Genomic DNA, 12,223 nt, shown 5'->3' on the forward strand with positions numbered 1-12,223 from the left:
GTTTGTCTCTTACTCTCTGACAAATTCCCCCGTCCATCAGACGGCCAGATTGTGTGCCACATAGCAGAAAAGGTGCATCTCGGTGGTCGTCCCACATGCCATGACAACGCTTGCCATATAAGCGTGAAACAAAAAACAACACCTTTCCAACTCTGAACTCTGGATGGTGTAGCTTGTTTTTTATGTGAACATGACTTAACTTCAAACATAGAGGGTTGCAAGCACAATACATTTACCAGAAAATCATACAGTACAATAGCATATGATGTTTAAAGTCACTTACAGTCTCAAGTTGTTCATTGGTCTCTATATTCTTCTAAAAGGAGAAAAGAAATTCAGAAATTATACTCCTACAATGCAAACATGTGTTTCAAATGCTATAATTTAGTCCTGGTTTAATCTTCCCAACCCAAATGCTTCTAATTGTAATTGTGTGTTGACTATGAGTAATAATACCCAATAGTTTTAACTAATACGTTGCTTGTAAACTTTATCTCAAATGTATGAATCCTGCTTACCCCGTAGCAGCATGGATGTAAGAAATCGACTGTGGCCCTGACAATCTCTCTGTGGAACTAAGACAATAACACATCTGGTGTACTGCCCCCCATGTGTCCCACTACCTTATTTAGAACCCAGAAATAAAGTAGTTAAACAAATAATAATACTCAATAGCAATCCAGAAGCAATGGTTACAATACATATAAAAGTATGATTAGAAAGGAATCCTAGATGCAGCGAAGCAGACACAGACCTGTTGACAATACTGGTCAGACTGAAAGGAGTACACCGTGACTTTAAGAATGTAACATAATTGTGGGAAAATAGGAGCAGTGCTTCATTTAAGCCGTTGTTTTCCAGTGGGGGGCATCAGCACTCATTTTAGAGGGTCAGCACTTATTTTTCTGTATCAGAAATTTACTGCGAGCAAAAGACACATACAGGAAAGAAGATGGAAGAGAAAAACAAGAAACCATGACAAAGGGAGAACGCAGAAAGCTGCAAGAGTGAGCTGAAGTGGCAATGAGCGGCTGCTGATGGAGTAAAGAGGCCAAAGAAGGCGTTGAGATCACGCTGCCTCAGTATTCTGTGCTCGTATATTTAACTGTCGCAGCAACAACTTTAAAAGGAGTTCTTTGGACAACAGCACATTTTTATTTACAAATTAAGCACTGAATAGGAGATACGGCAATTATAGTTTGCTGTGGAAAGGATGACAAATAAAGGATATCTGAGTGACAGATACTGAAAACGCAAAAGAATATTGGCAACGTAACATAAATAAAAGGATTGAATTTATGAAAGGAAATTTGATTGCCAATACACAGAATATCTATTTTTAACAGTGTGCAAGAGTGAGTGCTCGACATATGCATTTTAGTAAACCCCTTGGTATAGCAGAGATTCGTCTACTTTATAGTAATATACTGACAGGCCTAGGAAGGAAGGCTGGTGAACGTCCTTATGCTACCTATCTTGCCAGGGGCCATGAAATCCAATATGACATTGAACCGCACGTGACTTGATTCTTGAGGTAGACCATTCACCAGTTTAAAAGGGAGTTAAATTGCAGTGAATTAGCTTCCATGAAAAAAATGCTGTTTGTCATCCATTGACTGGAGTAGAAGGAGCATGTCTAAGGTCCATTCACCCACCCACTAGCTGACATGTGCTGCTCCTCAGCCATATCAGAGCATTCTCTAGCTAAAGGGAACTGTCAGGTGAAAACAATGTTTTGAATTGGTCGCAGTAAAAATAAGGTTCTCTCCATAGAAGTAGCTGGTCCACAAAGATCATTTCTGTAGACACACAGGAACAGAATGACCAACCAAGGCCCTTTTGTGAATGTAAGTGCAAAAATGAACTATAGTGTGCACCTGAGATACATCACAGGAATGAATATTTAAAGTAGGTTCATGGTTGAACATGATGGCTTTGAATTTCAAAGAAGGATAGCATTGGAATGTATCGACATTGGTTGGCCGCTGTGGAATTCCTGGACAATAGAGCTCAATAATTAGGCAGGTAGCTGTTACATCGGACATGATATGGCGTTTAATGATAATGTTTCTAAAAACTAACTCATTGCTCCTTTTGGCATGAAAAATAGGACAGACAGTCTCTGGAGGACAGCAAATCTTCTAATTTGAGTTTATGAAAAAAATACTTAAGACAAAATCTAGCCCTTTACTTGAAAATATAGGTTTGAAAGAAAAATAAAGGCAGCCTTTCTAGATAGCCACGCTTGGTAGCTGGGACAGCTTGGGAAATGAACCCCTGTTAAATTTGGACTTGCATTGGCCAGGAGGAGTAGGTAGAACCCAGGCCTTTTCTAATTTGGGTAATTTCAGGATGCCAGCCTAGCCAGCTCTTCCACAACCCACTTCATTGTAGGGTTGTCTTTGGTCAGGAGTAAACAGTGTAAAATAAGTAAATGAAATGGTGCATGGCTACTGCTTTTGACACCAATGCCCATTTTTGGTCTTTTTAGTTACTACTACACTTTCCACAGAATATCTTTCTTGCATAATTTGCTATACCGATTATTGGCCCTTTTATAATTACACAGGATTTTGGTGCGCTGTCACACATTTTTTCACTGCCCCTTGGGCAAAGCTGTGTATTCATTATTATAAATGTAGGTTGTTTGTCTCTTACTCTCTCACAAATTCCCCCGTCCATCAGATGGCCAGATTGTGTGCCACATAGCAGAAAAGGTGCATCTCGGTGGTCGTCCCACATGCCATGACAACGCTTGCCATATAAGCGTGAAACAAAAAACAACACCTTTTCAACTGTGAACTCTGGATGGTGTAGCTTGTTTTTTATGTGAACATGACTTAACTTCAAACTTAGAGGGTTGCAAGCACAATACATTTACTAGAAAATCATACAGTACAATAGCATATGATGTTTAAAGTCACTTACAGTCTCAAGTTGGTCATTGGTCTCTATATTCTTCTAAAAGGAGAAAAGAAATTCAGAAATTATACTCCTACAATGCAAACATGTGTTTCAAATGCTATAATTTAGTCCTGGTTTAATCTTCCCAACCCAAATGCTTCGAATTGTAATTGTGTGTTGACTATGAGTAATAATACCCAATAGTTTTAACTAATACTTTGCTTGTAAACTTTATCTCAAATGTATGATTCCTGCTTACCCCGTAGCAGCATGGATGTAAGAAATCGACTGTGGCCCTGACAATCTCTCTGTGGAACTAAGACAATAACACATTTGGTGTACTACCCCCCATGTGTCCCACTACCTTATTTAGAACCCAGAAATAAAGTAGTTAAACAAATAATAATACTCAATAGCAATCCAGAAGCAATGGTTACAATACATATAAAAGTATGATTAGAAAGGAATCATAGATGCAGCGAAGCAGACACAGACCTGTTGACAATACTGGTCAGACTGAAAGGAGTACACCGTGACTTTAAGAATGTAACATAATTGTGGGAAAATAGGAGCAGTGCTTCATTTAAGCCGCTGTTTTCCAGTGGGGGGCATCAGCACTCATTTTAGAGGGTCAGCACTTATTTTTCTGTATCAGAAATTTACTGCGAGCAAAAGACACATACAGGAAAGAAGGAGGAAGAGAAAAACAAGAAACCATGACAAAGGGAGAACGCAGAAAGCTGCAAGAGTGAGCTGAAGGGGCAATGAGCGGCTGCTGATGGAGTAAAGAGGCCAAAGAAGGCGTTGAGATCACGCTGCCTCAGTATTCTGTGCTCGTATATTTAAATGTCGCAGCAACAACTTTAAAAGGAGTTCTTTGGACAACAGCACATTTTTATTTACAAATTAAGCACTGAATAGGAGATACGGCAATTATAGTTTGCTGTGGAAAGGATGACAAATACAGGATATCTGAGTGACAGATACTGAAAACGCAAAAGAATATTGGCAACATAACAAATAAAAGGATTGAATTTATGAAAGGAAATTTGATTGCCAATACCCAGAATATCTATTTTTAACAGTGTGCAAGAGTAAGTGCTCGACATATGCATTTTAGTAAACCCCTTGGTATAGCAGAGATTCGTCTACTTTATAGTAATATACTGACAGGCCTAAGAAGGAAAGCTGGTGAACGTCCTTATGCTACCTATCTTGCCAGGGGCCATGAAATCCAATATGACATTGAACCGCACGTGACTTAATTCTTGAGGTAGACCATTCACCAGTTTAAAAGGGAGTTAAATTGCAGTGAATTAGCTTCCATGAAAAAAATGCTGTTTGTCATCCATTGACTGAAGTAGAAGGAGCATGTCTAAGGTCCATTCACCCACCCACTAGCTGACATGTGCTGCTCCTCAGCCATATCACAGCATTCTCTAGCTAAAGGGAACTGTCAGGTGAAAACAATGTTTCGAATTGGTCGCAGTAAAAATAAGGTTCTCTAAATAGAAGTAGCTGGTCCACAAAGATCATTTCTGTAGACACACAGGAACAGAATGACCAACCAAGGCCCTTTTGTTAATGTAAGGGCAAAAATGAACTATAGTGTGCACCTGAGATACATCACAGGAATGAATATTTAAAGTAGGTTCATGGTTGAACATGATGGCTTTGAATTTCAAAGAAGGATAGCATTGGAATGTATCGACATTGGTTGGCCGCTGTGGAATTCCTGGACAATAGAGCTCAATAATTAGGCAGGTAGCTGTTACATCAGACATGAGATGGCGTTTAATAATAATGTTTCTAAAAACTAACTCATTGCTCCTTTTGGCATGAAAAATAGGACAGACAGTCTCTGGAGGACAGCAAATCTTCTAATTTGAGTTTATGAAAAAAATACTTAAGACAAAATCTAGCACTTTACTTGAAAATATAGGTTTGAAAGAAAAATAAAGGCAGCCTTTTAGATAGCCACGCTTGGTAGCTGGGACAGCTTGGGAAATGAACCCCTGTTAAATTTGGACTTGCATTGGCCAGGAGGAGTAGGTAGAACCTAGGCCTTTTCTAATTTGGGTAATTTCAGGATGCCAGCCTAGCCAGCTCTTCCACAACCCACTTCATCGTAGGGTTGTCTTTGGTCAGGAGTAAACAGTGTAAAATAAGTAAATGAAATAGTGCATGGCTACTGCTTTTGACACCAATGCCCATTTTTGGTCTTTTTAGTTACTACTACACTTTCCACAGAATATCTTTCTTGCATAATTTGCTATACCGATTATTGGCCCTTTTATAATTACACAGGATTTTGGTGTGCTGTCACACATTTTTTCACTGCCCCTTGGGCAAAGCTGTGTATTCATTATTATAAATGTAGGTTGTTTGTCTCTTACTCTCTCACAAATTCCCCCGTCCATCAGATGGCCAGATTGTGTGCCACATAGCAGAAAAGGTGCATCTCGGTGGTCGTCCCACATGCCATGACAACGCTTGCCATATAAGCGTGAAACAAAAAACAACACCTTTCCAACTGTGAACTCTGGATGGTGTAGCTTGTTTTTTATGTGAACATGACTTAACTTCAAACATAGAGGGTTGCAAGCACAATACATTTACCAGAAAATCATACAGTACAATAGCATATGATGTTTAAAGTCACTTACAGTCTCAAGTTGTTCATTGGTCTCTATATTCTTCTAAAAGGAGAAAAGAAATTCAGAAATTATACTCCTACAATGCAAACATGTGTTTCAAATGCTATAATTTAGTCCTGGTTTAATCTTCCCAACCCAAATGCTTCTAATTGTAATTGTGTGTTGACTATGAGTAATAATACCCAATAGTTTTAACTAATACGTTGCTTGTAAACTTTATCTCAAATGTATGAATCCTGCTTACCCCGTAGCAGCATGGATGTAAGAAATCGACTGTGGCCCTGACAATCTCTCTGTGGAACTAAGACAATAACACATCTGGTGTACTGCCCCCCATGTGTCCCACTACCTTATTTAGAACCCAGAAATAAAGTAGTTAAACAAATAATAATACTCAATAGCAATCCAGAAGCAATGGTTACAATACATATAAAAGTATGATTAGAAAGGAATCCTAGATGCAGCGAAGCAGACACAGACCTGTTGACAATACTGGTCAGACTGAAAGGAGTACACCGTGACTTTAAGAATGTAACATAATTGTGGGAAAATAGGAGCAGTGCTTCATTTAAGCCGTTGTTTTCCAGTGGGGGGCATCAGCACTCATTTTAGAGGGTCAGCACTTATTTTTCTGTATCAGAAATTTACTGCGAGCAAAAGACACATACAGGAAAGAAGGAGGAAGAGAAAAACAAGAAACCATGACAAAGGGAGAACGCAGAAAGCTGCAAGAGTGAGCTGAAGGGGCAATGAGCGGCTGCTGATGGAGTAAAGAGGCCAAAGAAGGCGTTGAGATCACGCTGCCTCAGTATTCTGTGCTCGTATATTTAACTGTCGCAGCAACAACTTTAAAAGGAGTTCTTTGGACAACAGCACATTTTTATTTACAAATTAAGCACTGAATAGGAGATACGGCAATTATAGTTTGCTGTGGAAAGGATGACAAATAAAGGATATCTGAGTGACAGATACTGAAAACGCAAAAGAATATTGGCAACGTAACATAAATAAAAGGATTGAATTTATGAAAGGAAATTTGATTGCCAATACACAGAATATCTATTTTTAACAGTGTGCAAGAGTGAGTGCTCGACATATGCATTTTAGTAAACCCCTTGGTATAGCAGAGATTCGTCTACTTTATAGTAATATACTGACAGGCCTAGGAAGGAAGGCTGGTGAACGTCCTTATGCTACCTATCTTGCCAGGGGCCATGAAATCCAATATGACATTGAACCGCACGTGACTTGATTCTTGAGGTAGACCATTCACCAGTTTAAAAGGGAGTTAAATTGCAGTGAATTAGCTTCCATGAAAAAAATGCTGTTTGTCATCCATTGACTGGAGTAGAAGGAGCATGTCTAAGGTCCATTCACCCACCCACTAGCTGACATGTGCTGCTCCTCAGCCATGTCAGAGCATTCTCTAGCTAAAGGGAACTGTCAGGTGAAAACAATGTTTTGAATTGGTCGCAGTAAAAATAAGGTTCTCTCCATAGAAGTAGCTGGTCCACAAAGATCATTTCTGTAGACACACAGGAACAGAATGACCAACCAAGGCCCTTTTGTGAATGTAAGTGAAAAAATGAACTATAGTGTGCACCTGAGATACATCACAGGAATTAATATTTAAAGTAGGTTCATGGTTGAACATGATGGCTTTGAATTTCAAAGAAGGATAGCATTGGAATGTATCGACATTGGTTGGCCGCTGTGGAATTCCTGGACAATAGAGCTCAATAATTAGGCAGGTAGCTGTTACATCGGACATGATATGGCGTTTAATGATAATGTTTCTAAAAACTAACTCATTGCTCCTTTTGGCATGAAAAATAGGACAGACAGTCTCTGGAGGACAGCAAATCTTCTAATTTGAGTTTATGAAAAAAATACTTAAGACAAAATCTAGCCCTTTACTTGAAAATATAGGTTTGAAAGAAAAATAAAGGCAGCCTTTCTAGATAGCCACGCTTGGTAGCTGGGACAGCTTGGGAAATGAACCCCTGTTAAATTTGGACTTGCATTGGCCAGGAGGAGTAGGTAGAACCCAGGCCTTTTCTAATTTGGGTAATTTCAGGATGCCAGCCTAGCCAGCTCTTCCACAACCCACTTCATCGTAGGGTTGTCTTTGGTCAGGAGTAAACAGTGTAAAATAAGTAAATGAAATAGTGCATGGCTACTGCTTTTGACACCAATGCCCATTTTTGGTCTTTTTAGTTACTACTACACTTTCCACAGAATATCTTTCTTGCATAATTTGCTATACCGATTATCGGCCCTTTTATAATTACACAGGATTTTGGTGTGCTGTCACACATTTTTTCACTGCCCCTTGGGCAAAGTTGTGTATTCATTATTATAAATGTAGGTTGTTTGTCTCCTACTCTCTCACAAATTCCCCCGTCCATCAGATGGCCAGATTGTGTGCCACATAGCAGAAAAGGTGCATCTCGGTGGTCGTCCGACATGCCATGACAACGCTTGCCATATAAGCGTGAAACAAAAAACAACACCTTTCCAACTGTGAACTCTGGATGGTGTAGCTTGTTTTTTATGTGAACATGACTTAACTTCAAACATAGAGGGTTGCAAGCACAATACATTTACCAGAAAATCATACAGTACAATAGCATATGATGTTTAAAGTCACTTACAGTCTCAAGTTGTTCATTGGTCTCTATATTCTTCTAAAAGGAGAAAAGAAATTCAGAAATTATACTCCTACAATGCCAACATGTGTTTCAAATGCTATAATTTAGTCCTGGTTTAATCTTCCCAACCCAAATGCTTCTAATTGTAATTGTGTGTTGACTATGAGTAATAATACCCAATAGTTTTAACTAATACGTTGCTTGTAAACTTTATCTCAAATGTATGATTCCTGCTTACCCCGTAGCAGCATGGATGTAAGAAATCGACTGTGGACCTGACAATCTCTCTGTGGAACTAAGACAATAACACATCTGGTGTACTGCCCCCCATGTGTCCCACTACCTTATTTAGAACCCAGAAATAAAGTAGTTAAACAAATAATAATACTCAATAGCAATCCAGAAGCAATGGTTACAATACATATAAAAGTATGATTAGAAAGGAATCATAGATGCAGCGAAGCAGACACAGACCTGTTGACAATACTGGTCAGACTGAAAGGAGTACACCGCGACTTTAAGAATGTAACATAATTGTGGGAAAATAGGAGCAGTGCTTCATTTAAGCCGTTGTTTTCCAGTGGGGGGCATCAGCACTCATTTTAGAGGGTCAGCACTTATTTTTCTGTATCAGAAATTTACTGCGAGCAAAAGACACATACAGGAAAGAAGGAGGAAGAGAAAAACAAGAAACTATGACAAAGGGAGAACGCAGAAAGCTGCAAGAGTGAGCTGAAGGGGCAAAGAGCGGCTGCTGATGGAGTAAAGAGGCTAAAGAAGGCGTTGAGATCACGCTGCCTCAGTATTCTGTGCTCGTATATTTAACTGTCGCAGCAACAACTTTAAAAGGAGTTCTTTGGACAACAGCACATTTTTATTTACAAATTAAGCACTGAATAGGAGATACGGCAATTATAGTTTGCTGTGGAAAGGATGACAAATAAAGGATATCTGAGTGACAGATATTGAAAACGCAAAAGAATATTGGCAACGTAACATAAATAAAAGGATTGAATTTATGAAAGGAAATTTGATTGCCAATACACAGAATATCTATTTTTAACAGTGTGCAAGAGTGAGTGCTCGACATATGCATTTTAGTAAACCCCTTGGTATAGCAGAGATTCGTCTACTTTATAGTAATATACTGACAGGCCTAGGAAGGAAGGCTGGTGAACATCCTTATGCTACCTATCTTGCCAGGGGCCATGAAATCCAATATCACATTGAACCGCACGTGACTTGATTCTTGAGGTAGACCATTCACCAGTTTAAAAGGGAGTTAAATTGCAGTGAATTAGCTTCCATGAAAAAAATGCTGTTTGTCATCCATTGACTGGAGTAGAAGGAGCATGTCTAAGGTCCATTCACCCACCCACTAGCTGACATGTGCTGCTCCTCAGCCATATCACAGCATTCTCTAGCTAAAGGGAACTGTCAGGTGAAAACAATGTTTTGAATTGGTCGCAGTAAAAATAAGGTTCTCTCCATAGAAGTAGCTGGTCCACAAAGATCATTTCTGTAGACACACAGGAACAGAATGACCAACCAAGGCCCTTTTGTTAATGTAAGTGCAAAAATGAACTATAGTGTGCACCTGAGATACATCACAGGAATGAATATTTAAAGTAGGTTCATGGTTGAACATGATGGCTTTGAATTTCAAAGAAGGATAGCATTGGAATATATCGACATTGGTTGGCCGCTGTGGAATTCCTGGACAATAGAGTTCATTAATTAGGCAGGTAGCTGTTACATCAGACATGAGATGGCATTTAATGATAATGTTTCTAAAAACAAACTCATTGCTCCTTTTGGCATGAAAAATAGGACAGACAGTCTCTGGAGGACAGCAAATCTTCTAATTTGAGTTTATGAAAAAAATACTTAAGACAAAATCTAGCCCTTTACTTGAAAATATAGGTTTGAAAGAAAAATAAAGGCAGCCTTTCTAGATAGCCACGCTTGGTAGCTGGGACAGCTTGGGAAATTAACCCCTGTTAAATTTGGACTTGCATTGGCCAGGAGGAGTAGGTAGAACCCAGGCCTTTTCTAATTTGGGTAATTTCAGGATGCCAGCCTAGCCAGCTCTTCCACAACCCACTTCATCGTAGGGTTGTCTTTGGTCAGGAGCAAACAGTGTAAAATAAGTAAATGAAATAGTGCATGGCTACTGCTTTTGACACCAATGCCCATTTTTGGTCTTTTTAGTTACTACTACACTTTAAACAGAATATCTTTCTTGCATAATTTGCTATACCGATTATTGGCCCTATTATAATTACACAGGATTTTGGTGTGCTGTCACACATTTTTTCACTGCCCCTTGGGCAAAGCTGTGTATTCATTATTATAAATGTAGGTTGTTTGTCTCTTACTCTCTCACAAATTCCCCCGTCCATCAGATGGCCAGATTGTGTGCCACATAGCAAAAAAGGTGCATCTCGGTGGTCGTCCGACATGCCATGACAACGCTTGCCATATAAGCGTGAAACAAAAAACAACACCTTTCCAACTGTGAACTCTGGATGGTGTAGCTTGTTTTTTATGTGAACATGACTTAACTTCAAACATAGAGGGTTGCAAGCACAATACATTTACCAGAAAATCATACAGTACAATAGCATATGATGTTTAAAGTCACTTACAGTCTCAAGTTGTTCATTGGTCTCTATATTCTTCTAAAAGGAGAAAAGAAATTCAGAAATTATACTCATACAATGCAAACGTGTTTCAAATGCTATAATTTAGTCCTGGTTTAATCTTCCCAACCCAAATGCTTCTAATTGTAATTGTGTGTTGACTATGAGTAATAATACCCAAGAGTTTTAACTAATACGTTGCTTGTAAACTTTATCTCAAATGTATGATTCCTGCTTACCCCGTAGCAGCATGGATGTAAGAAATCGACTGTGGCCCTTACAATCTCTCTGTGGAACTAAGACAATAACACATCTGGTGTACTGCCCCCCATGTGTCCCACAACCTTATTTAGAACCCAGAAATAAAGTAGTTAAACAAATAATAATACTCAATAGCAATCCAGAAGCAATGGTTACAATACATATAAAAGTATGATTAGAAAGGAATCATAGATGCAGCGAAGCAGACACAGACCTGTTGACAATACGGATAAGTTACTTACCTGTAAATCCTAGTTCTCTTCCAGGGGTATCCTCATCAAAGTCATAAACATTGAATATTCCCGCCCTTGTGCGGGGACCCCGGAGCATATATAAAATATATACACATTATACATGTGTAACAAACAGTCATGCAGGCTATCATGTTAAAAACAGGCTAAAATACTTTATTTCTATGAAGTTTTTTTTATTTTATTTTTTTATTAAATACTACAATAGAGCCTAAATAAGTACCCAAGCTCCTAAAACTAGGCTTGGGGAAGTAAGCAGTAGCAAACTCTAGTGAAAAAATAGAGAAAACTGCATTGAAAAACAATGAAGCATTCTTAGCCAATAGGCTGCATGTAGGTTAACACAGGAGAACCATAAAAACTTTGGCACTGTGCCTTTAAGACCCTGAGTACCTCCAGTATCCCACCATGCCTCAGGGGTGAAGGAAAGGTGACAGTTGGTTCACAGTTAGGTCAGTTCTTTTTACGGTGACAATTTGTATAATTGAATCAAAATACTGTCTGTCCTGCACTTCCAGTAGACGTGTGTCCGGGGAGGAGGGTGGGTTGTTTATGACTTTGATGAGGATACCCCTGGAAGAGAACTAGGATTTACAGGTAAGTAACTTATCCTTCTCTTCCAGGGGATCCTCATCAATAGTCATAAACATTGAATAGATTAGCAAGCCCATCCCTAAACCCAGCGGACTGTCCGATAGAAGTGCAGGAATAAACATGTCTTACGCAAATAAATTCCTTAGAGAGGCCTGCCCCACTTGGGCATCCGCTCTTGCATCTGAGTCTAAACAATAATGTCTTGTAAAAGTATGGACAGACTTCCATGTAGCAGCCTTACAAATCTCAGATATAGGAACATT

The 12,223-nt window shown here is 39.1% G+C and overlaps 1 protein-coding gene across 1 annotated transcript in view; it reads right to left on the minus strand.

Annotated features, from left to right (window-relative positions):
* Positions 1-232: 232 nt before the first annotated feature.
* The window catches only part of LOC138283572 (putative leucine-rich repeat-containing protein DDB_G0290503), a 511,080-nt gene continuing 499,089 nt past the window's right edge, over positions 233-12,223 (minus strand). The window contains exons 14-18 of the mRNA XM_069221509.1: positions 10,861-10,893; positions 8,216-8,248; positions 5,571-5,603; positions 2,929-2,961; positions 233-316 (exon numbers count right to left, since the gene is read on the minus strand). Coding sequence (XP_069077610.1) covers positions 233-316; positions 2,929-2,961; positions 5,571-5,603; positions 8,216-8,248; positions 10,861-10,893 — 216 coding nt within the window. The remainder of the gene's footprint in view (positions 317-2,928; positions 2,962-5,570; positions 5,604-8,215; positions 8,249-10,860; positions 10,894-12,223) is intronic.

The sequence above is a fragment of the Pleurodeles waltl genome, chromosome 3_1 (genome assembly GCF_031143425.1).
Source record: "Pleurodeles waltl isolate 20211129_DDA chromosome 3_1, aPleWal1.hap1.20221129, whole genome shotgun sequence".
NCBI lineage: Eukaryota > Metazoa > Chordata > Amphibia > Caudata > Salamandridae > Pleurodeles > Pleurodeles waltl.